At 42.4% G+C, this 26,541-nt stretch overlaps 1 protein-coding gene across 1 annotated transcript; it reads right to left on the minus strand.

The window, feature by feature from the left end:
- Positions 1–399: 399 nt before the first annotated feature.
- Positions 400–25,347, minus strand: LOC132451136 (V-type proton ATPase subunit C 1-A-like). The gene is made up of 13 exons (XM_060043454.1): positions 25,141–25,347; positions 23,111–23,264; positions 22,899–22,966; positions 11,963–12,048; positions 11,539–11,633; positions 11,105–11,196; positions 8,185–8,283; positions 8,010–8,078; positions 7,007–7,099; positions 1,939–2,032; positions 1,569–1,666; positions 1,331–1,454; positions 400–1,218 (listed from the first exon to the last, which is right to left on the minus strand). Exons 2-13 carry the CDS (start codon positions 23,240–23,242, stop codon positions 1,120–1,122), a joined length of 1,149 nt encoding a protein of 382 aa, XP_059899437.1. The 5' UTR covers positions 23,243–23,264; positions 25,141–25,347; the 3' UTR covers positions 400–1,119.
- Positions 25,348–26,541: the final 1,194 nt, after the last annotated feature.

A 26,541-nucleotide genomic window follows, 5' to 3' on the forward strand; every position in this document is an offset into this window, starting at 1 on the left:
TTTTATATTATTTCATTGTTGAAGGGAGACAGGCATTTCTGCTGTTGCTTTAATTGTTGTGAATATGACACATAAAGCATCTTGAAAAACAGCCACATCCTTTTTAGAAAATGATGCATCTTAAAATTAAGGCATTCAAATTTACGACCGGTCCTCCAAATTATTTTATGAATAGGCTGTCCTTGGAACAAAAAGGTTAAGAAACCCCTGATCTAATCTCTGAAGTCGTTTTTTAGGTCCATAAATAATACAGCATCCCAAGGATATTTACCGTCTCCAATACATTGGTGAACAGATAATATTCGATTTGTTCTCTTAATAAACTTTACAACAATAAAAAAAAACGTTATTTATTGCTAACGCCCTGTTGAGTCTGTGTTATACACCATTTGACAGCAGTTGAAGTTATATATATTTATTTGGATGATTACTTACAATATTATTGAATTAGACAGTATTTGCACATAGATGTGTTTTCGGATAATCATAATATACATGAATACAGTGGACTTCTTCGATTGAAGAACAGCATTAAATTTCACAAGTACTTGAAGCAATTCTTTGAAGAAAAGGTTTTGGAAGAAAAAAAAAATCACAATGACTTCTTAACCAGAAGTTCCTCACACATAACACTACAGACAAAGCACCGTAAAAAATAATAAAAAACACGAGCTGTAGAGCTATAGTCTACACTACAGCTATTGTCTCTACTATAAATATGATCAACATACAGCTTTTTTTCTTTCAGTCCGTCTCCCCAACTAACCCTGAACTCCCCATGCTACTTTGAGTCTCACTAAGCAGGATGTGTAGATAGACTGGGGGAAAATCACTAAGTATAAATACGATTAGAAGACAAGACAGTGCCCTGGATGATTCAAGAGATGGGGATAGCTCTCCATTGGATACTTTGGAGAAAGATGGAACAGATTGCACTAAACACTTAAGTCGCGTTTTTGGAATGTAATGGAGAGGTCGCAAGAAAGAGAAAAAGAAATAGCGAGAGCGAGCGAGAGAGAGAAAACTGAAAAGAAAAACTCTGAACACACAAGAAATGAAGGAAGGTAGCATTTGGTTTGCGAGTGTTGTGCTGATCCGATGGGATGATATGTGTGGTCTCTAGAACTTGAAGTCCAGCAGGTTGCAGTCTATCTTGTAGTACACATAGGGGTAGTACTCCTGCTGGCTCAGGTTGAGCCCAGGGATGTCCATGGCAGCCTGAAGAAGAGGAGAGCAACCACCCAAAGATAAGCTACGGCTATCACAACAACCACAACACAGCATGACCAAACAACGAAACAGAGAAACATATTGATTGAATGCTGCTCACGTCGATGATGTTTGCGCTGCCGTCCAGGTGTTTGTACAGCTCGTACAGCACCTCGCGCAGCTTCTTGATGTTCTTCTTGTGGGGCTGCAGGAGCATGGCCTGGAAGTTCACCGGCAGACCATAGCTAAAACAATAGCAAACAAAACCTCATCCCTGGTACATTACAGAGACCATTAAAAACGAAATGGCCGATACGCTCCCGTTCGATTTACGTTTGACCTTCTCTCTCTCTGCTCACCGTAAGACGGACTCTACGAACACACGCAGTGCTTTGATGTGGATCCACGCGATGAAGGCCTCGCTGAAGTTCACCTTCAGCCACCGCACCAAGGGACCCTGGAGGACAGCACAAGCATGCTCTTTAATGAGCCCACATATCAATGATTCACTCGTTAATCAACACCTTTTAACACCATTAGCACACATACTCCATGATCAAAGCCCTGTTGCTTTTTCATTATAATTATTGATGTGGAAATGATTGACGAGTCAGCAGAGCAACATCCTGCTGGGTTCATTGAAAAAATCACAGACAATTGGCTGAACATTTTAATTTTAATACAGATTAAATATCTAGAGGTTGATTTAAGAACCCCCGCCGATCGTACAAACTGTTTCTTTTTGTCGGTGGACAGCCTCGTCAGTTCCTCTTTGTCGGCCTTCATCTCCTCATCGTTGTACTGGAAGTCCCGCACAGTGAACCTACAGAGACAGGGAAGGAACACGCAATTATTCGGATCTCAACACACGTCACACACACACGCATAAAATAAAAAATACTCATGTGCAAAAGTGCGTCTATATCTCTGGAAATACTATATACCCGTGTAATTTTATCAGCCAACACCCACAAAATCAGATGTCTGGGTCGTGTAAATTGTAGAGGTCGACATGTGGCACGGAGGGCCTGATTGACACAGACTATGTTTGAATGGTCATAGCTTTTTGTAGAGGTCGACATGTGGCACGGAGAGGCTGATTGACACAGACTACGTTTGAATGGTCATAGTTTTTGAAAAGGAGTCTTGGTTAGTCTTGTCGTGGCGTGCTGTTTCGAATTTCCAAGATAGGTTTAAACAAAATGTTTTTAGAATGTGCAGCAGTAAAAAAAATTATCAGAATACAAATTTGAACACTAGATTCCTGTGATTTAGAAAACTAAAGGCATAATACTAGCCTGGAAAAGGAGATGAATCTGAATGACCTGGCAGCAGCGCCTGGCCCCTCTGCAATTCAGACAGCAGACCTGTGTGGTTCGGGCCAATCACAACCGTATCCAATATGGAGTGGGTTTGAATTGGTTAGCCTAGCGATTGTTGTACTTGCACTTGGTTCTATGAACATCCTTACTGTACCGACAGCGATATATTGTTGCACTTCTTATGATGAATGTACTTATTGTAAGTCGCTTTGGATAAAAGCGTCTGCTAAATGCCCTAAATGTAAATGTGAATGTTTGATACGATCAGTGGACAAAGGAGCTCACTGCAGAGCCAATGGTTCAGCTTGACCAAGCGCAACTGCTAGGTCCAGCCCCACCTCTAGCTCCACCTCTAGCTCCACCTCTAGCTCCACCTCTAGATCCAGCCGCGCCCCCACTCAGGTTCAGCCCCTCTCCAACTCACTCATACAACTTGGTAGCACCAGTTCAGCAGCGTCTAAAACCAGCCCAGAGAGCAGCTATCTGGGCAGCGGTGCACTGCGGCGTCCGCCAGAGGGTTAAGCTTCTCGGACACTATAGTTAAAATGCAACGGTGTGTGTGGACTTGCGGGTGTGTGGAGCTTTTTCTGGACAGCCGTCGACTTTGATGATCACTGCCAAGAGATAGTGTATAGTGTGAAGCGTATGGCATAATGCTACGGTGTGTGCAGATTTGTGGAACTCTGCATGAGCAGCGGTTTATTTTTGGTTTATCTCTGCGTCTGAGTGAAGGTAAAGCTCCTCAGTATAATGCCACGGGTTTTGGTGCATTGCCTCAACAATGTCATTCATTATAACACTTACACTTAACACTTACAGTGGAGGAAATACTTATTTAATCCCCCACTGATTTTGCAACTTTGCCGACTGACTATGAAAATAACGGTCTATAATTGTAATGGTAGGTTTATTTTAACAGTGAGAGACAGATTATCAAAAAGAAAATTAGATAAAAAAATATGTATACGAGTTAAATAAGTATTTGATCCCATATTAACCATAAAGGATTCTAGCTCCCGCAAGTTAGTCCTTTCGCTTAAGGGAAACTATAAGTGTGATTATGCGAAGATGGAAGAAGCACAAAATGACTGTGAATCACTCTCGGCCTGGGGCTCCACGCAAGATCTCCCCTCTTGGGGTATCAATGATCATGAGACAGGTGAGGGATCAACCCAGAACTACACGGGAGGAGCTTGTTAATGATCTCAAGGCAGCTGGGACCACAGTCACCAAGAAAACCATTGGTAACACACTACGCCCTAATGGATTAAAATCCTGCAGCGCCAAAGGGCCCCCTGCTGAAGAAGGCACATGTACAGGCCCGTCTGAAGTTTGCCAATGAACACCTGGATGAGTCCGAGAATGCTTCACTGAAGGTAATGTGGTTAGATGAATCCAAAATCGAGCTCTTTGGTATCAATTTGACGCGCCGTGTTTAGAGAAAGAGGAATTCTGTCTCTGACCCCAAGAACACCATCCCCACCGTCAAGCATGGAGGTGGAAGCATTATGCTTTTGGGGTGTTTCTCTGCCAAGGGGACCGGTCGACTTCACCGCATCGTGGGAAAGGTGGATGGGGCCATGTAACGTGAAATCCTGGCTGTCAACCTCCTTCTCTCAGCCAGGATACGTCGTGGATGGGACAGCAAAACAATGACCCTAAACATACAGCAAAGGCAACAAAGGAGTGGCTCAAGAAGAAGCACATTAAGGTCATGGAGTGGCCTAGCCAGTCTCCGGACCTTAATCCCATAGAAATTCTGTGGAGGGAAATTAAGCTTTGAATTGCCAAGCGACAGCCTCGAAACCTTGAAGATTTGGAGAGAATCTGCAAAGAGTGGCGGTCCAAAATTCCTCCTGAGATGTGGGCAAACTTGGTCATCAACTACAAGAAACGTCTGGCCTCTATACTTGCCAGCAAGGGTTTCTCGCCCAAGTACTAAGCAATGTTTTGATAGGGGATCAAATACTCATTTCACTCAATGAAATACAAAACAATTCATATATTTTATTTAATGCTATTTTCTGGATTATTATTTTATATTCTGTCCCTCACTGTTAAAATAGACCTTCCATTCAAATGATAGATCGTTCAATTCTTTGTCAGTGGGCAAACGTGCAAAATCTGTGAGGGATCAAATAATTATTTCCTCCACTGTATACACAACAGTACACTAAGGGTGCACTCACACTAGGCCAGCTGGCCGTGGCCGTGGCCGTTTTCACACCTAACCGTGCTCAAATCTGCCAGTGTGAGTGTGGCCAGTCTGGCTAGGCCAGGCCAACTTGGCCACTTGGGAGAGGTGTGCTGCTAGCTACGGTACGGGCCGCCACGGTACAGATGCTAATGAGCCGACATGCGCACACGCACGGCTACGCAACCTGAGCTGGATGACGTATAGTCCATGCGACGACCATGGACATAATAAAGGCAACGAGCCTTCTTTCCCATTAAACGGTAAACATGGCGTCAAGCGGTTCAACTAGTGAGTGTGACTAGAGTGGGCTCTATCTGAGAACGGCTCCAAATAAGCAACAGACTCAGCAAAGTGCGAACTGTGTTCTCTGTGTTGTTGTCCATTGTTGTTAAAACTCTGACGGTGGCAGACTTTATTATGGTCCATGCAGCGGACGCTTGGTGATGACGTGTTACGACATGATGACGTATGTACAAGAGCCTACCGTGGCCAGGCCACATTTGCGACGGCCAACGGCCACGGCCAGATGGCCTAGTGTGAGTGCAGGCCAGAGAACAATGGGGCCAGTTGAGCACGGTTAGGTGTGAAAACGGCCAACAGAAAAAGTATCACAAAGTTGCCATGGGTCACAAAACGCCCCCCCTTAATATTTTTAAATCTCATATATTTTTATCTCAACGGGATTCACCCTATGTGTTCAAATCCAGCCTGAAACAGTGGGTACACACCGACATTTTAGCACCTTAACCTAACCATTACCATAACCATGAAACCATAACCCTAACCAAAACTGGGTTGATGGCTAGTGACAAGAGAGGCGGAGCTGGACGTCAAAGCTCCACCCATTTGGCTATGAGGACCACCATGATAACGTCCCTTTGAAATCAAAAATGACCTGAGAGGTTTGAATGCGCAGATTAGGATTGGTCTGACGATGTCAGGCTAGCATGATACCAACAATAAATACTTGAATAGCTAGATTAGAGATATTATTGAATGATTGATAATAACCATGATACACATAAGTATGTCCACATTTTATTGTGTGTACAAATAGAACATACATATTATCTCTTTGTATTATCTATTCATGTATGGCCATGGCTATTCAGTCTACAGGCACGAAGCCTGTGAGTTTAAGAATCCATGTTATCTTTTTGAGCGTAGGCAAGCTATTTGTAAGGTATCTTTTATATTGCAGTCCTTCACGCTCACACTTCTTCTTAGCTAACAAGGATTGAACTGAATGCAATATGTTAATCTCTGTCCAAAGCTTTGTAAATCCTGTAAATGTTCCTTGGAAGGACGTAACTTTGGGATCAGAATTGGGGGGGTTTCGATTTTTGCAAGGATGACCATGAGATCATCAGTTGCGTCCCAAGTCCGGACAAAAGCATGTCTGGACGTTATAGCCCGGTTCTCTCCACTAAATGAACTGTGGCTAATCGTGTCTATTTTGAACAGAGAAGCCTATTGGCAATATAAGTTTCACAGTAACGGTGGGTAGCCTATACAACCTAGTAGTTGAAAATCATCCTAGTCTTGTTTGATCATCACCAAAAGGTTTGCGGTACCTTTTATAATCAAAAAAGCTGTACTTCAAACACCAAACTAACACACAGTCACAGCATGGTTCGCATTTCTGATCTGATTGGTTTAAGACAAATTGAGACTGTCTTTTCGGAGGCTGATGACCAAGAACTTAACATTTTTGGTTTGTATGCTGCCGAAATACATGAATATTGGGGGGGGGTCACATTGGTTTGTATTTTTGGGGGTGCTATTACCCCTATACCCCTATAAATTACGCCCTTGGTTCCTTTATTCATTATCATTTCAGTGTTATACAGTAACCCATTTTCCCATTCATTGTCATGTTTGTTTTGTTCAACATTTTGTACTTGTAGCACTGACTGCTGCAGACTATTTTGAACGAAGCACTCACTCCTATCCTTATCTAATGATGTTAAAGGCCCATGTGCAGGTTAACCGGAAGTCTTGATTAATGGGTACACAAAGCACTCAAAATATGTGTATCATTTATAAAATGTCTCCAAAATAGTGTTAAAGTCCAGTTTTTGTCGTTTTTAGCAAACCGCTAAAATAGTACCTACTTTTTCGTATTACATTCCGTTTTGTGATACCCAACAACATTAAATGTAATAAATAACAGTTTAAATCTTTATTACCAACAAGCAAATTGCACAAATTTGTTGGAAAATAAACCCTGCAACACAGCCTTTAATGAAGATGCTGTGTGGCACACTGGGTCACCTACTTGTTTTCTCTGGCCTTGTGCTTGAAGTCATCGATGGCCTTCCTGAAGAGAGTGACGCTGAACAGGCCGCTGTCGTGGTCCTCAAACAGCAGGCTGTGCATGGGGACATTATGGGGAAAGAGTCAAACACCACCATGTCTTCATGGGGAACTCCCATTGGGTGAAGGATCTGGACTATACTGTGCTCAACCAGACCCCACCACTGAGTTTATTATTGATTATATTATTGATTGCTCCTCATTGATTCACGTGTGTGTGTGTGTGTGTGTGTGTGTGTGTGTGTGTGTGTGTGATATATATATATTTATTTATTTTTATTTTTTTAACTTGTTACGTACTTTAAGAATCTAAGCTACCCACACATAGACCCAGTGAAGCAGGACCAAACATATAAGCCGTAAATACTATACATAGCCACAAGGGGAGCAAGACCTTATTGGAGGCTGCTCCAGCCACAGATAGCAGCACCTTTAGATATATGAAGAAGCCAAAGCCATTACGGCACCCCGGCCACGCCCACTAGGCCACGCCCACTTGACGGTCTCTACCTGTGCACTCGAGGTGGAGAGCGTCAGAGATTTTCAGCGACACCTGCGGAGGGTCACGGGCCTCTGCCCGTGGCCCGTAGTAGCTAGAGTTATTATCTCTCACACGTGTTCAACACGATTTCTAGACTTTCGTTCCATAGTCATTTACCATGCCGAAACATGCAGACTTTAACAATAAACTGAGTTAAAAGCAATCCCGGATTTGAACCCTTTCCTTGAAGAACTATTCAGCAAACTCATATAAAGACTTCAAACTTGTGTCTTTTTATCCTGGTCACATACAAACAATGTTCTGTTCTCAAACAACTTGAAGAAAACCCCAGGGTAAAATGAATTGGTGGTCAGTACATTTGAGAAGGGAAGGCAGCTGAATAAGTAGCTGAATATTATATCATACATGTCCCTGAACTGCAGCGGGACCTTCGAACTGGGGATGAACCGTCATGGATGCTTACTTAGTGGACCGGGGGACCACCATCTCAGACAGAGTCTCGTACGTCTTCTGCCACTCAACATAGTTAATCCTGAAGGGGAGACACAATCATTCAGACCATCATGGTTAACGTCATCACCAAACCCTGCTGGTTCAGTTTCGACTGTCTCCCGGAACGGTGCAGTAGGCCTACTCACTTTGGTACGACCACCAGCATGGTGAGAAGATACTCAGAATCCAGAATGAAATCTTCTTTCTTGACGATGTCTGCCAGACTCCTGGTCAGCAGGCTGCCCCTAGACAACAGCAAAGGCATCGCAGATTGGCATGTGAAAGCCATCGGGGATGTAAATACAATTAAATTGCCAGTGCTGAATTATGGACTAAACAGCCGACCTGGAAGGTGCAGCCGATTTGTGAATGTTGTTTTAAAGTGGATATATAATTAAAAAACAACACAAGTCGGTCCATGATTCTTTGAGTGAGATATGCATTTCTGAAAGTACCCCGCCTACAGTTACCAAACGAGCGAGTCAGGGCATATGTGAATATTACCTACCCCCCTCCAATCAGAGCATAGCTAAGATTTTTTGGACAAGCGGACGAGCAGCTCCGGCGGACGAGCTCGGCAGCAGCCTGGCAGCTCAGCTCCGGGAGTGAAATCCCGTTCTCCGCCGGAGCTGCCGGACTGCCCGCCGAGCTCCCCCCGCCGGAATGTCGCCGAAGCTTTGGTGGCAGTCCCGCAGCTCCAACGGGTGTACTCCGGGAGCTGAACGGCGGCAGTCCGGCAGCTCCGAGGGGTGTACTCCGGGAGCTGAACGGCGGCAGTCCGGCAGCTCCGAGGGGTGTACTCCGGGAGCTGAACGGCGGCAGTCCGGCAGCTCCGAGGGGTGTACTCCGGGAGCTGAACGGCGGCAGTCCGGCAGCTCCGGCGGGGGGAGCTCGGCGGCAGTCCGGCGGCTCAGCTCCCAGAGTACAATCCCTTTCTCTTCCATGTCACAGTTCAATATGGACTTCAGAGAGTCAAGGCCAAAGTTCCTTTAACCCGATTCTTCTCAACCATAGCTGAGATATCCCCCACTACGAGTCTTTTACTTGTTGTTGAAGTACCAGAGACGGCAGAGGCAGTCTTTACGATTCATAATATCATCCGAGGCACGCAAAGCTTTTGGCTGCGATATTAGATATAATATTATATAAATACCTATATATTATATAATATTATTATTATTAGGGGTCCGATAATTGTTTCCCTCAAATTCTGTAAAAGTCATACTGCAGCCTATACAAAATACAAAACCAAAAGGTGGCGCTATTGTAAAGAAAATATGAATTAGGCTTATTTCACCTCACAAGATTGACCTGGACTCAAAATTCTTTCATCATATGTTGTTTACTTTTCCCACAATTTCATAGAAAAGCCAAACGTCCACAGTCTGAACCCATTTTGCCTGTATGACCATTTTGTTATTGGGTAAATACCATACGGCTATCATTAGGTGGATACCATTAACACTGCAAATTTTCAGATCTGTACTCTTTTAAGAAAGCCCTTGATTCTCTTGCGAAATGTGTGCTTGGAGTTTTCTTGATGTGTGCTTATCAATTGACATTTTCTCCATGTGAATGAGCCTTCACGCAGTTCAGGAATTTCAGTGGCTCAATGGGATAATGCCTTGTACTGGTGATCCTTAGGTTGAGAGTTTGAATCCCGATTAGACAATTATGAACATGCTGAACATGACTTTCGGCCATTGCTCTGCAGCCCAGTCACCTGAAAGCCAAGGCACAGTATGGCATTAAGGGGAATATCAACATCTTTCCTTCATATTATATGTCATATTTATATATCTTCCATTAGTGTGTTCTTGACTTTCATTTTGCTCAGACCCCGTTAATCACTGCTTGCGGTTATGTTTATTATTATTATTATTATTATTATTATTATATTATATTATATAGCTATAGAGCTCAACAGCGCAACAATCACTTCTCCTCCATGCTGTGGTTCACACTGATAGCTCATTGGTCTATGGGCAGCAGCTCATTTGCATTAAAGCTACAGACACCAGAACCAGCGCATTCTGAAGGGACTGACTCCTGGGGCTTTCACACCAAAAAGAACCAAGAGCCAGTTCCGGGCTGGTGCTAGGGCCAGTTCCAAACAGGTTCCAGCCTTATCCCAGTTATGAACCAGTTGGTTTCACACTGGCCAGAGCCAGCCATGGAGCCGTCATGACGTCACTGCAAACGTCTCCGCTTTCCAAGCAACCCTCGCGCCTTGCCGGAACTGTACAATAAGAAGACGAACCCTCGCGCCAGTTTCAAACACAACAACAACACGTCAATCCGTGTATGGTTCGTTCTTTGAATATTCAGATTTAAAACAAAATCAGAAAAAACTATTAACTGAGTCGTTTTGTTTTTTTCTGATTTTGTTTTAAATCTGAATATTCAAAGAACGAACCATACACGGATTCACGTCCATTGTTTACTTCAGTGTTTTAAAAAGGCCTGTCTTCGTTGGTCTTCTTGTTTATGAAGATAAGGATAACCCCGCCCCCTGCCCCCCGCGTAAAAGCAGTTCTAGTTCTAGCCCAGCTCAATCCTGGGGCTGGAGTTGAACCGGTTTTTAGAGGCCGGAGCCGGTTCTCTGGCGGTGTGAAACCAAAACACTGGCCCTAGCTCCGAACTGGCCCGGAACAGGCTCAGATTTTGCGGCGGTGTGAAAGGCCCAACAGAGGGGAATAGCGGCAGGCGAGATTTTTTTTCCTAAAAGAAATTTCCAGCAAACAGCTTCAAAAACATGTTTTCTAGAACCCATATACTATGTTTACTTTTTGGGAGAACACCATAGTATGTCTCCTTTAAGCTTGTGATGAACACATTTTTAATGCACTTCACCACAAATATGAAAACATTTTCTTTGCCGGTCCCCATATCGCTATTCTGCACCTTTTTTGTAGTAGTGTTTTGTAGTGGTTTGTAGCCTCACATTTAACTCAAAGCATCTGCTTTGGCTAACTGTGAATATAAATGTTTATAATTAGGATATATAGCAGCTTATTAAGTGCTTGAGAGTTGGTGAATGTGGGCGCGGTGACCAACATGACTCACGCGTTCTTCCTCTCCAGGTTCTGCAGGTTTCCCTTCAGGTTGTTGTAGGCCGAGGCTCTTGCCTTCAGGTCGTTGTCAATCTGACTCACTTGCTGTGGAGTTACAACGTGTATGATGCATGCATTACTTCAGATGACTATGATTAGCACACTATTTTGTGCACTCCTGTATACAGGTATGTTAGTTTGATCCTGCCACAAATACATATTACATAATAGACACTACCGTCACGAACATCTTCCAACAAATGCGAAAAACCTCTCTAAAGGAACTTTATTCTGAGCACATTTAATACTTTTTTTTTAATTATACATTTCTGCCTTTGTATACACTTTGTAATATAATATATAAAATAGATCAAATACATGTACAAAAAAACACAAGATGGTACTATTCTACAGTGATTCTGCTTTTTTTGCACCATTGGACATTACCTTGGAGATGATCTCAGAGATGTTTTTCAGCGACTGTTTGATGGGATACTTGGCCATGTCCCACTGGAACCTGGTCACATATGTGACCAGGTCAACTGGGTGAAAACAAGAACCATATACATATTAATGTATGTTTCCGTCTTGTAGTGCTTATGCAAATAAATTAACCAAGAAAACTTAAAAAAATCATAACTAAGATAGGAATCACTCTAAGATAGGAATGAAGCTTTAACAGTTAGGTCCAGAGATGGAGATTACATGACCAAGATGAGCTTCCTAGGTGAATATGTTTGCTCGTTAGCGGGAGGACCAGGCAGGAGCATACATCTACACAGACCTTGTGAGGCGTTTCTAACCATCATGGAATAGCATGCATGTGAAGGCTCACCCCAGTGTGAGGACATGGATGGAGCGGTTACTGTACCTCCGTTAGCTAACAGGTTCTCCTGGATCTTATCTCGGCTGTCCTCCAGAACATCTGCCATGTACTGGGCCACCTTTTTCACCACACTGACCACACACACACACACACACACACACACACACACACACACACACACACACACACACACACACACACACACACACACACACACACACACACACACACACACACACACACACACACACACACACACACAAATGTTCAAGCAGAAGGATATTATGTGGCTAGGGTGTGTGACTCCCAGCCAAAGGTTAGTTGGTTTGATATTGGATGCCTGCAAGATTCTTGTCTAAACCTAAACCCTGGAAAAGCCAGCCTAAAGCTAAACCTGCATAAAATCGCATGATAAATTACTACGCACATTGTACTTTGCTGGATTGAGACACTGCATATATTCTCTTAAATGTATTTACATAAATATATTTTTGTAAAAAATAAATAAATAGGTAGCTGCAACCCTAGTTTGGTGCCGTTTGTATCATCCTGCCTGTTTGAGGGCATATACATATAAAAATGACCACCAAAAATTAGCACCAAATATTGGGCCCTATATACAAGGAGTCCTGACTGTGGCTGTTTGACATATTGCAGCATCTCCATCCAGATAAGAAAGTCTCACCGTAAGCATGGTATGATTCACAGCAGTCTTTACTTTTTTGGAATACAATAATAGAGCAATTTATAAAAAAAAAAAAATCGAAACTCGATTTGACCCCATGACCCCATGACCCCATGACCCCCCCCCCCCCCTCCCCAAGCCTGTCCAATTTACACCCCGGGTCTGTCGGCCCTGGGTGGGTCTGGGAGTGGGTGGAAGCGACCCCACCCCACCTCTGTCGGAGAGAACACTTTGGTCCAAGGGAGGGCTGTGATGTACTGGAATGCACCGACTTATGTCTTTTGCACATAACAAATAGAATATATATATTTATTATACGGGTCTTCTCAATGCCGTGGAACGCTGTTAGTGCCATTTTGCCATATTGTAATTTAGACTCAGATTTAGATATATTATTTAGATTAATATTTAGTGAATGTTTATTATTGTCGTGTTCTTGTTGAAAGTAGTTCGAAACGGGTCGCTTTTAACTCACTTTATTTGTTAAAGTATTCTGGTATGGTAACTATGAGGCAAAAGGGAGGGAATTGTATCTAACACGCGTAGAGAGAAATACCGAGAGCTACTTCGAGCCCCGGGGCTTAGGCCCAAGGCTCTCTGCGGGTCCACCTCTGACCTTGATTTGCATAGTTTTGCATTTTAGTTTAATAACTGAACTTAGAATTATTAGGGATGCATAGAATATATTAGTTGCTTTAGAGCGCGCTGTTATGACGTACGGTGTTGCGCAATTAGGGAGAGTAAAAGTGTGTATTTGTATGATTTGTTTCATTCAGTAAAGACGGAGCAAACACTCTTTTTACACCGTCGTTTCAACAGAGTAAACATGCATAAACCTCGTTCTTTCTGTCATAGAGTGGTTAAGTGACTGAATATGTTTAGATATATTTACTGCTCACAACAAGGGAGCTTTAGCCACTACATTAAGTAGAAAAAACTGTTTGCCGAGGGGAGGAATAGAGAACATCATGGGAAGCCGAGGGAAGATGTGCGGCGCTGGACTAGAATGGAGGAAACAAGCCAGCCTACAGAAGAAGTAGCTAGCGGTGGGGACCACGCTGTACACCCCATCGGAATTCCAGACGACTTATTTGATGATGGATGAATACATAAAGAACTAAAATGAATTACTGGATAAACTATAGCTACATATTTGATGTTCATGATGAAATAAGGATAATTCTGTCATTGTAATCAACATAGCCAAGATGTGCGTATAGCCAGTAGTCACAAAGGACATTTTTGAGAAAAATGCCATTGCTGGATATAGTCATATTAGCCCATAAGAAGCTAGAGTTTGACTCTGGAAATAAAGACAGCCCTGGAATCTTCATTTTGAAATCATCTACATGTTTTGAGATTAAAGGACTGTTGATCTGGATTTCAGAAGTTTGAAAGAGTTTGCTATAACAAGAGACTTATCTAACATTAGCAAGGTGAGTCTGTCACCGAAGATGTGGATCCAGAAGACAAGTTATCCGCTGTACTAGATGAAGGTGACAGTGACCGAGACAATCAAGAAAGCCAATTGGCACTACAGCATTGGGATGCCTCTCAGGAACAAAAATGTGGTGATGCCAAACAACAAATGTGTTGCAGAGCAAGGGGCATAAAACTTGAAAAGGAAACTTGCCAAGAACTCCAGTTTCCACGATGACTACAAGACCTTCATGTCAGACCTGCTGAACCAAGGCTACGCAGTGGAAGTTCCTGAAGACGAGCACAACCGCAACGACGGCAGAGTATGGTACATCCCAGGGGTTGAAACTAAGGTTTCAAAAGCACTTGCCCATCGGGCAAGTACAGGTCAGGTTCAACTTGCCCGAATGTAATGTTCACTTGCCCAAATTATAATCAGAATCGTGAACGGGCCTCTTTTTGCCAGGCACCCGGCCTGGTTTTGGGGGGGCTCAGAAAAATCATCCTAGCTCAGACTGAAGCTGAATGTTAGCTTCCACACATGTGTTTAAAAAATAACAAACTTCTCTTTGTTTACTTATTTATCGAGCGGTCACATCGTGCCATGAAGTGATTTCAGTCCACAGTTGCAACCTATTAAAGCTATCGCCAAGTTATATGTAGACCTGCATGATTTGATGCAAATGTACATAACTAAATGTCAGAGGTAGTAGCAAAGATATGTCTTTTTTAACTTTCAAGTTTCTTGTAGCTCTAACTGAATAATCACAATCGCGTTTCTAGTAGGGTTGTCAGTCACGATACTGGATTTTCTAACTTCAACACTATTCCTGGAAAAATATCGATATTCTATACCATTTTCGATATCAGGGGAAACGTTTTTTTTCAGGAAAGAACATACCCAAAGTAAAGAGATTATATCTCCACAACTGCAAGGGCGATAATGTCATCTTTGGGCCAAAAGAAAGATTGTTGTGCAAGTGAAATATTCAATGGGGATAATACTTGGTTAAAGTGAATAAAGCCACGGAACACAGCATAAGTGGAAGATAACATTTCCACCTGAAATAATTATCAGTATCAGTTGGTCGTTATCAGTTGGGAGCGCTGTCTTACTATGAGACACAAATAAGGTAGATGTCTTACAATTTTGACACTTGACACCTCTATTTAAAGTTCAGGGCAATCGAATGCACCAAGCCAAACACTCGCAAATAAATATATGGCCACTAGATTGCGCTGAAGAATATGTTTTCTGATTGAAGGCAATTTACCTATTTCCTAAGAAACCTTCTCTTATTCATTGATTGAAAACACCATGTTAAGTTGCAAAATTTGGCCCAGATACTGGATAATCTGTTTATGGTGGTTTTATTCGATCAGAATCAACTTTGTGGACCAAAATCACAAAGGTAATACTTCATTTTTGGTTGTTAAAAGAAAAGGGGACGTTTCTTCTTAAGTTGTTATTTGCGAGTTTTCGTCACAGATTGATATGGTTTGGACTGTTGGAATAAGTGGAGGCTCAGCTTTCATGTAATATATACAGTAGTTTGTGAGGGTCCAATTTCGTGAAAAAGATCGCTATTGCTGTGCGCATGTGCACAGTTACAGGGCTGCCAAGCAGGGACGTGCACAGGGGGGTTGCTCAGGTTGCTTGGGCAACTGCCCATATGCCCTCCTCGACTCTCGTTGCCCTTCCGAGGAAAAAAATATATATATTTTTTTTTTATCATTTAATGGATGCAGAATTTCATGTAGGCCTAGATAAAAAGAATCGCCACTCGAAACATTTCATAAAGTAAGCGTAGCCTCATTCAATTCCGTTCGGGCACTGAGAGTGAAAGTCAGTAGGGGGAGGGCAAACTCTGCCGCGCGGCAACAGCCGCTTTTGCCGCCTCCCCTCTGCCGCCCTTCCCTCATTGAAATGAATGGAGGCGGCGAGTTGCCGCGCGGCGTGTGAAACGTAGCTGCAGCGCTGCACGCGTGTCGAGATCTGTTTCCCCGTCGAGATGTGTTTCCCCTAGTCCCAGATAATGACTGTCAGGATGCGTTCCCCCTGTTCTAAATGGTCAAATTGAATGATATCAGCCTGAAAATCACAGCACTTATCTCTTGTGGGGAAATAAGTCAGCAGTATGAATTTGAAAGATGTGTGAGCCTCCTTTCCTATGGAACAGAGGGCCTTTTCGGGTAATTTCGGACGGGGGCGGGGACTAGGGGAAACACATCTCGACGGGGAAACAGATCTCGACACAACACCGGCACCTGTGAGACGACTGCCTTGATGTTGTCGGAAAAGGTGAATTTGGGATGTATAACAAACAAGCAATCATCATCACGTTTTAGGAAATGAATTACAATCTTCATAAATCCAGGCTCAGTTTGCCACGTAACGTTTAGCCTAAATAATCAGACAGCTAGCTAGCTTGCAGACAAGCAGCCCGTTATCACATAGTCTACACATTTTTTGATAGGCAAACTAAGCTACATGTCTGCTGATAGTTAGTTTCTAACATTTCGTTTTAACAAGAAGAATAAATGATGGAAGTAATTCATCACATGAATTCTTTCATTCAAAATGGTTCATGCCTAAATCTTATCACTATTTTGGGTTTGGGTATTGTTTGTTATTGTTAAGTGAAGCCGAAAAGCCCAGTGAAAAGAGGAGGATTCAGGAGAGAGAGAGACGACTAAAGGAGGCAGCAAAGAGGAGCACATCACTACAGGGTTGGCTACGAAAAAGCCAAACAGCAGGTGGGACAGAGTGAGACTTTGCATAGTGATAAAAAAGTATACTGTGTAGGCTAATTGATCAATTAATCAGACTCATATTTTAGCCTACTAATGGCAATTTTTCATAATTACATTACATTTAAGATGAGGAGCAGCCACAAGCCTCCAGACACTCGGAAAATGTGGACCAGGAGGAGGCACATAGGGCAGGTAGGCCTAAGTGCTGATCACCATATATGAGAGGACCATGCTAGAAAGTACAGGGTTAAAGAGCTGCATGCTAAATAATTGTCATCTAAAAAAAAACAGGCTATTTTAGAGATCCTTTCAAAGATCTTGCCTGAGCAGAACATAAATACCACTGCTTCTAGTGGGCATTACAATAATAATAATAATGGTAATAACAATAATAATGGTAATGGTAATAACAATAATATGTCATTGGACAGATGATGAGCCTAGTGCATCAGCTGCGTTCAGAGAGCCAGAGCCAGAGCCAATCCCAGATGAGATCAGGACAGACTGGGAAAGGAGAGATGAGCAAGAGGATGAGATGAGGGAGAGGACAACATCAGCAAGGGAGGATATTGAGATGAAGAGTGGGGCAGAATCCACAGATTTCGATTTTTTGCTGAGGTTGGCTAATCCCACAGATCCAGCTCATGTACAGAGCAGCAATCTAAAATACGATCAGACCTTCATCACATTTTCCAATTCAGTCGGACCTTGCCGTCCTACGGTAAATTTCCCTCAAAATCCAGATGGGCGCTCTTTTCAAGCCCAATGGTATAATGATGACCCCTGGCTGGAATATTCTCCACTGAATGATGCCATCATGTTATGTTCTTGTTCGTCATGTTTTTCTGCATTATCGTTAGTAGTAGTTATTTCAGTGTTTTACTTATTTGTATCAATATATTAATAAAGACCCCGTTATTCTCACTCCTTCATATAGCCTGTGAGTTGTTGTTTTTTTTGGGGGGGGGGGTGCCCTTTTTTCAGGTCAGAGCAACTGCCCCTCAAAATTCCTGTGCACGTCCCTGCTGCCAAGCCTCACGTTTTGAGTGTGACAGTCACGCAATTTGACCCATTCTCACACCACACGCCACACTTGCCATTTCTCACGCTTATTTCCCCATTCATTACTCTAGTTTTTTTTTCTCATGATAATAAGCTTTGGTCCTCGCGGCTTCGAGTGGTTATGTAGTCGCGCGGTGTCCACTTTGCGATGTATACGTTTGACAGTTTGTAAACAATCTCCCGCGACCTGCGCGTGTGAGCGTCTTGGTGGAGCGTCTTGGTGGAGCGTCTTTGTATATAGTGCCAAATTTGACTTCTGGACTGCATTCTGCAACATTTTCAAGAAGGGTAAGTAGGCCTACATCAATCGCCTTCTTTCAAATATACATTATACACAGAGATGTTTACTGGTTGTTTTCATATTTCATAACAGCATTATGTATAAAAACGTAAGGTAATACATTACTGAACTCTTCGTGTTAGTTAGCATAACTAGGTAGCAGCATAGTTTGATTTCTCAAAATCAGCTCACCAATAAAATCAGTCTTGGTTTCAAAATGATCACAATCACTTGTGTAATGTTAAATGGCTTCATATAGACATTAAACAATCCTAAGATAAATAATGTGACATAAACGGAGCAAGGGCTGATGTCAATTTAATGTTAGCGAAGTAGGTGTGAGACGCCTCTCCCTCCCCCTTGCTAATATTTTGTCTCCGCTGTCTGTTCATCCAAAGTCAAATCTATTCTTGAGATTCCCAAATGTAATGTCACACGTTGAAAATTAAAGACAGGGAAAGCAGTTTGTCTGCCCTCTGCTTATGTAGTTCAGCAAATGTATTAGTTGGTTGTTAGTTAATGACACGAACATCATTCAAGTGTTCGTCCCGGGGGAAAGGCAACAGTTGTGACAGGTCGCTAGTACAGCTGTTATACAGTTATCCCATAGAAAGCCTTGTGTTATGCTTTTCCGTACACCCTCGAAAACAATTACTACGTTTTCTCATGCTGTGATAGACATGTTTAAGTGATCTAAGTTTTAGATTTATACCTTAGGACATCAGTCCTAAGGTATAAATCAATGTTAAAAAAGGCCAATTTTTTTGGTCGGCGGCCGAACGCTTCTGACTCTAAAGTCTCACTCTTGTCATTTTCTGAAACTTGGCAGCCCTGCAGTTATGAAACACAAAAACGTGTTCTTGACTTTCCTTGATAATTTGCCTCAATCCAAAGTACTTCCAAACTGCACTCCTCCATCACTACTCCATTTAACTTCTACCTAAACCGTTCGCGGAGGTGCTGCACTTGAGATGCTAGCTGTGTTGGCTAACCTTTAGCGAATCACTGCCAGAGACCGCACTGCGAGTGAGTGACAGAAGGCGGGGCTATATTCGCACTGAAGCGATGCGTGTCTGTTAACTCGCTTTCCGAGAGAAGAGAAGACCAATTCAATTGCAAATACTTCTATTTTGTGTGGTTTTGCGGAACAAAAGGTTGTTCTGCAGTTTCTAAAAACATTTGAATAAATAGCTTTTATATTAACATCCACCCAAAATCCACTTGCCCGTTCGGGCAACCAGAAAAAATCTCAACTTGCCCAAAAAATGTTTTTACTTGCCCCGGGCAAGCGGGCAACCGTTAGTGTCAACCCCTGCATCCCCAATCACGGCGTGACCCATCCACAAAAGGGAAAGCTGCGGGTTGTTTTCGATTGTGCTGCTTCGTTTCAAGGGAAGTCACTGAACAAGGAACTGTTACAGGGTCCGGACCTAACTAATGGTCTGGTTTGAGTCCTGACGAGGTTTCGACACGGACACATCATACTCATCTCCGACATTGAAGCGATGTACCATCAAACAAGAGTCCCTGATGAGGACACCGATCTTCTATGATTCCTCTGGTGGCCACATGGAGATATGAGTCAGCCTCCGCGCGAGTACAAGATGGTGTTCCACTTGTTTGGGGCCAAGTCGAGCCCTTGCTGCGCCAACTACGCTTTAAGACGGACTGCAGAGGATGGAAAAGAAAGGTCATCACCTAAAACAGTAACTAGAGCACTTCTACTTCGATGACTGCCTGGCCTCAACGTCCGACGAGAAGTAAGCTATTACCTCGACCAAGGACCTCATTGCACTGTGTGGGAGTGGAGGATTCCGCTTGACCAAGTGGTCAAGCGGAACAGCTTCAAAGTGCTGTCATCCCTTCCCGAACAAGAGAGAGCAAAGGAGATCAAGAATCTAGACCTGGACAGGGATGAACTACCCATGGAAAGGGCCCTTGGAGTGGACTGGGGCATAGAATTAGATTCCTTCAAGTTCCGAATTCACGTGAAAAGCATGCCATCACCAGATGAGGTAACCTCTCGGTCGTAAGCTCAACCCCCTTGGATTCCTGTCTCCGTTCATTCTTCTCGCGAAGACCATCGTCCAGAGTCTCTGTCGAATGAAACTTACCTGGGATGAAGAGATTCCAGAAGATGTGGCAAACAAATGGTTCGCCTGGCAGTCTGATCTGAGCCAGTTCACTAGCTATTCTGTCAGGAGGTGCATCAAGCCAGAGGGATTTGGTCCAGTAACGTCAGCACAACTGCATAATTTCTCAGACGCTAGCGAGGAGGGCTACGGCATCGTCACTGACCTCCGCATCATATATATATATATATATATATATTTATATATATATATACATATATATATATATATATATATATACATATATATATATATATATATATATATATATATATATATATATATATATATATATATTAGGTTGTAACGGTACACGTATTTGTACCGAACCGTCACGGTACAGGCACTTCGGAGTGGTTACAGAGGAGTACCGCGGTACGTAAATGTGGCGTACATAGCGGGCAACGATCATTGAATAGTCGGGAGTCACATAGAATATCGAATAATGAATGTGACTATCGTTATTAATTACACGGCTCTTCTCAATGCTGTTGAACGCTCCGATGATTTGCATGGGCCTTCACAACTTCCGGAGGTGAATAGCGTCCTCGGTTGCTAAGCGACGTCAACGTCTTTGGCAGACAATTTCTCTGCTGATCAACACTACGAAGGGGTGACAGGGCTTTTGCTGTGGCTGCCCCCCGCCTTTGGAACGAGCTGCCGCCTGCAGAAACGCTCCTTCCATCACCATTTTTAAATCTAGGCTGAAAACACACCTTTTCTCCCTGGCCATTCCTCCCCTTTTGTGATATGTCTTTTATTTTATATGTTTTCATCTATGTCTATGTATGTGGTATGTGTTCTTTTATATGCCTCTTTGCACCATGTACGGCCCTTTGGCCAGTGAAAACTGTTTTTAAATGTGCCTTATAAATAAATTTACTTACTTTACTTACTTGCGAATGCTGGTAACAAATAAATTGTAAAAAGACACACTGTGTGAAGTTATATTTTTGACGTGTCTAGTTCCCCGTCATGCAGGCTGTGTTCAGTAAAATAAATAATTAAATAAATGAATAGTGATCAGTTTTCGGCGCATGTCGGTCTATCTGCCTAAGCCCACCTTGAAATAATTTTGATGTTGAATGTTGATGGCGCAGTTGTTGAAATAAACAGATTGATTTCATATAAATCACTAAAGCCTCTCCCTGTGTCATTGTGTGTGCGTGTATCTGAGGTGCGTGCTTGCGTGGGGGGTTCTTGATTGAGCGATTTTCTAATATTCTTCGAATACTTCTCAGCGAACATCGAATAGTATTTTTGCCAGAAATGCACATCCCTAGCACGCGCATTTGAAAAGGCACCATCCAGGTGTTTCTATTAATGTTGCTGTGCAAACCCAGCTCACGACACTATTTCAACAACCCCCGTCTGGGAATTCAGAAATGCAAATGCCACAACCAAGTTTATTGGTGTTTTCATTGCTGCTGATTTACGGCCATTCTCCGTTGTTGACAAACAAGCAGTTTTTTTAAATTTTCCCCTTAACTATGAACCGTCCCCTTAACTTAAAAACCGAGGTACGTACCGAACCGTGACTTTTGTGTACCGTTACACCCCTAATATACAGTGTATATATATATATATATATATATATATATATATATATATATATATAGCTATCTGTCTATCTATATATATATATATATATATATATATATATATCAGTGGCAGCTGGTGGTTTTTAAAGTGAGTGAAGAAGGACTGCGTGCTTGGTTGACATTGGCCTGCTTGCACTGTTAGTGGCGTTTGGTGGCATAAGTATGTGAGACTCAAGTTGTTTCAGGGTGTTTTGGGGAACTACAAAATAACTGGTGGATAAAAAATCTGCTAATGGCAGAATTGTACTTTGAAAGCTGGTGGGCAGCATGTATTGGACTACAAGGGCAGAAGGAAAGGATGCAAAGCCAATTAGTCAAATCAGGCCTAATCATGATTTGTAAAACTAAATAAAAAAATGTTGGCCTAGCACTGGGCTTATTTTTGCTCTCAATGACTGAAGCTATTGGTTGTAATTTGGCTATGTTTATTTTCAGCTACAATTGTTTTAAGAAAAATGAAGACAAGGCCAAAAGTGATGCCATTTAAAATGCATCATGCTCTGAATCATTCACTAACATCCTTTCCACAATATCAAACAGAATGGTCAGAGTAACAAACAATTAAAAGAACAACAAGAACATTATTTCAGGGTGAGAAGCTCAGCCATCCGTGAGGAACTCGGATTAGAGCCGCTGCTCCTTTACTTAGAAAGGAGTCAGCTGAGGTGGTTCGGGCATCTGGTAAGGATGCCCACTGGGCGCCTTCCTTGGGAGGTGTTTCAGGCACGTCCAATGGGGAGGAGACCTCGGGGAAGACCCAGGAATAGGTGGAGAGATTATATCTCAACACTGGCCTGGGAACGCCTCGGAATCCCCGTCAGAGCTGGTCAATGTGGCCCGGGAAAGGGAAGTCTGGGGCCCCCTGCTTGAGCTGCTCCCCCCGCGACCCGACCCCGGATAAGTGGACGAAGATGAGATGAGATGAGTCTGGGCAATCTACATTTTTTATTTTATTTTAAGGAGTATCTTCCTCCCTCTACTCAATGGAGAAGCCTCCACTGATATATATACACACACACGTACATAAAAAATAAATAACAAGGTTTACCTCTCGACAAAGGTGTCAAGTTTTGTCAGCTCATCCGACAGACCAACCAAGACATCTAGTGTTCCAACCTGGGAACAAAAATGAAAACAATACCAGCAATTTATTGAGACAGATACAGCACATAAAACAAAGCATTGGACCATTGCAAAATACTTTGGACCACTGTGTTTTCTTGCGAGATTGGGTGCGTGTGGGTACGTGCGTGTGGTGACCTTGAGATCTGGGATGTTGAACTTGTTGTTGGTGGACAGGTTAGTGGTGTGTGTGGTGGCCATCATCATCTTGTCCCAGCTCTGCTGACATGTCTTCTCGCCCGGAGCGGAGATCAACCAGAACTCAGTCATGGCTGCTAATAGACAGGGGCTCCTGGAGAGAGGCAGGCATTGGAACAGCATTGGGTTTTGAAATAACTGACATAATATTAGGCTGCAATAATTATTCAGTCTTTATCCTGTTTTGACCTGGTGAATAATGGGCTGAACGATTTGGGGAAATAATCTAATTGCGATTATTTTGACCAATATTGCGATTCCGATTTAATGTAAGATTTTTTTTAATGTATTAAGTTCTTTATGTTGTGTATTATTCACAAAAAAATAAATCAATCATTCTTTAGTATGACCAACACAACATTGGAAGCAGTCAACATAGATACTGCTCTTTCCTTTAGGCCAGGCCGATGTGTTTAATTTATATTATAAACTTCTTCATTTAACTATTGAATTGTAAAAAAATAATGAATCAGACTGATTTCCAGTCAGTAACGGTAACAAATCACTTATTTTTTTATCGCAGCCTTTGCAATTTGGATACCGCGTTCCATTACATCGCGATTTCGATTTGAATTCGATTAATCGTTCAGCCGAAATATATTACTATAATATCATCGTGTATATATATCTATATATAGATATATATAGTCCCTCTCCCTCAACTTCCCTCAACTTTATTTTTAATATAGTGTAATTTTTATTACAAAGACTTTCTTCCATTTTTTGTTGTTCATCAACAAATATGGATTATCATTTAAAAATCTAGAATGTTTGCCGTAAATTCGGCTATAGAGTGGCGAAGTCACACCTCTTCCGGTAGGGCTCATGGGACCTATGAGATCGAAATATATGAATGGGTGTCAATGGAGAGAAAATAATTATTTTCTGGTCCCGGTCTTTATATGCCCTGGATTACACATATGTTGTTTGTGGATTTAAAGGATAATTTTTCATGCAAAGAGTTCGACCGTTTATTGTGCAATTGTTCAGGCTGTTGAGAAAACACAACGAGAAAGACTACACGGCTCGTATGTGACGTCACGCTCCCTGCGACTGGCGTGGAGAAGACCGACAATCTTCCCATCGGCATAACTGAAACTCTGCACGTGCCCCGACTTATAATGGTTTTCACCTCTTTCGATGCTTTTATCCTCCCCTTGGAAAAAGCGGTGAAGTGGGGCAGAGAGATCGCCATCTCTGTGCCGAGTTCCAAGGGCGGGTGTGGTGACGTATATCATATGCGTCGAGAGCAGCGAAGAGCTGTAGTTCACAAAGCGGCCTCACATAAAACCTAAAATTATCAAACTTCTTCACGAACATTTTTAGTTTTCTTTGCATGAAAAATTATCATTTAAATCCACAAACAACATATGTGTAATCCAGGGCATATAAAGACTGGGACCAGAAAATAATTATTTTCTCTCCATTGACACCCATTCATATTTTTCGATCTCATAGGTCCCATGAGCCCTACCGGAAGGGGCGTGACTTCGCCACTCTATTGGCTCACATGCTAAATTAATCAAAGCTAGAGCCAAAAAAATCTCAAATTGTAGCATTACCAGGAAACCCTATTCCCCTTTAAAAGACTGTTCTATTGATAAACTGTATACAATATTATATTCAACAAACTGTGCTATTTACATCGACATACACTAATAGTCAAGAGGTCTATAATATATTTCGTTAAATATTAATTATTTGATCACAGCTATTCGCTAGAGGCAGATACACATTGATGTCATGTGATCATGTGTATGCAAAAGAAGATGTACAGATCACATTTAATGTCACGGTTTTATTAATGCATATCATATTTACTGGCTTTGCTTATCAGTCCAACGTGACCACACTATATTTCATTAAAAAAATATGAATGTTAAAAGTGGGAAGCAGCTTAGTGGCATTAGCCTTCTAGCAGAGGAGAGCTAGTGTGTCACGACATGGAGATTATAATATGTTGCACTCACCAATTAACCTGATCTATCCCGTATCGGTCTGTACACGATGTTGACTATCCAGGTGTCAGATTATCCGATGCATATCTCAATAAAAGCTATGCAATTCAGAGGTCCTTCAATCATTGACTGTACAAAAAAACCAGCATCCCACACCGTCAGCTGATCACATGAGAAACTGTGCGTCTGCGCAGAAGGTGGTGCGCACTTGCGTTTGTTGCGTTGGTGGATTTGGCAGCCAGCGTATAAAGTTAATGTCGCTCTCGTGTGGCCAAAGTCTGTATTTGCGAGAAGTTCTAACTTCTACATTATTTAATTCATATAATCTATTGTCCTTCCTTCAAAGAAACTAATAGCTTTTTTGGGTTATTATATCACCTGGAAAAACATTGAGCCTATATAATACCTTCGATTATCTGATTCCACAATAGAAATTCAATTTTCGACTATTTACCAAACATAAAGAGGGGAAAATATCATCTGAGTTCATGTGTTCCGTTTGGACTGATGATTTATCAGCCCAAACCCATACATGTGTCTTAGTTAACCAATGTATTCCTCCAGTCAGATCTTTCAAAGTTTGTGAATCATAAAAAGGGTTATAAGTCTAAGTGTGATTATTGTTTTATATATATATATATATATATATATATAAAAAAAATATGGATACATTGATAGGACTACTACAGCATATTTCTGCAGAATTTCATGATGGACTTGCTCATGCCAAAGGACATCTGTCTTTAGACGCGTTCACTGTGATAACGGCTCTCCAGTGATGACGCTCACGCTTACGCGTGTTCCCCACAGCGACGGTTCATGTGCGCTGCGTACAGAATCTAAAAGTTCTTCACAGCAGGGGTTTTTCATCCGATAAAAAACAGTCAGAACTTGTTAAGATATGTCCTCAGTTGTATGTGATGTGGTTTTACATTGATATGTACTGATGTCTCACACTGTCATCGCCATCGCTTGGATCTGGCTCACCTGTCTGTGTCTGTTTTTCCACAGCTGCCCTGCTCACAAACTTCACTAGCCTGTGCTTTTGAACTTTGTTCGTATCTGGATGATATATGCTTGTGCCACGGGGAGGCGCTATGGCGCAGCATCTGCCTCATTAGTTTATTGTTCCGGCTGAGATGTCGTAGTAGAGCGCGGGAAAATAGCAGCGTGACCGTGAGAACGATGTGTCCGCTGCAGTTACTAAATAAATATGCCGAAGGCTAAAGAAGACTCAACATCTTTTCTTCCGAATGCAACGTTAGCTGCAACAGTACAGTAACACAAACTCAACAGGTTATGGGCCCAGGAGTCGTTCGGAAGATAAGTTTACCACCGACTAGAAAGTTGCAACCGCAACGGACTGCGTGCTAACGGGAATGCTAACTAAGAAAACTAGCAAGCTAACATGGC

This window comes from Gadus macrocephalus, chromosome 22, assembly GCF_031168955.1.
Source record: "Gadus macrocephalus chromosome 22, ASM3116895v1".
Lineage (NCBI taxonomy): Eukaryota > Metazoa > Chordata > Actinopteri > Gadiformes > Gadidae > Gadus > Gadus macrocephalus.

Bases quoted from the DNA above. Each gene is read 5' to 3' on its own strand.
- LOC132451136 (XM_060043454.1), bottom strand. From the start codon at position 23,242: ATGACTGAGTTCTGGTTGATCTCCGCTCCGGGCGAGAAGACATGTCAG. The intron at 11,634-11,962 runs GTACAGTAACCG...GTTTTCACCCAG, and splicing joins GAACCTGTTAGCTAACGGAG to TTGACCTGGTCACATATGTG. The intron at 1,219-1,330 runs GTGAGCAGCATT...CCTCTTCTTCAG, and splicing joins GCAGCGCAAACATCATCGAC to GCTGCCATGGACATCCCTGG.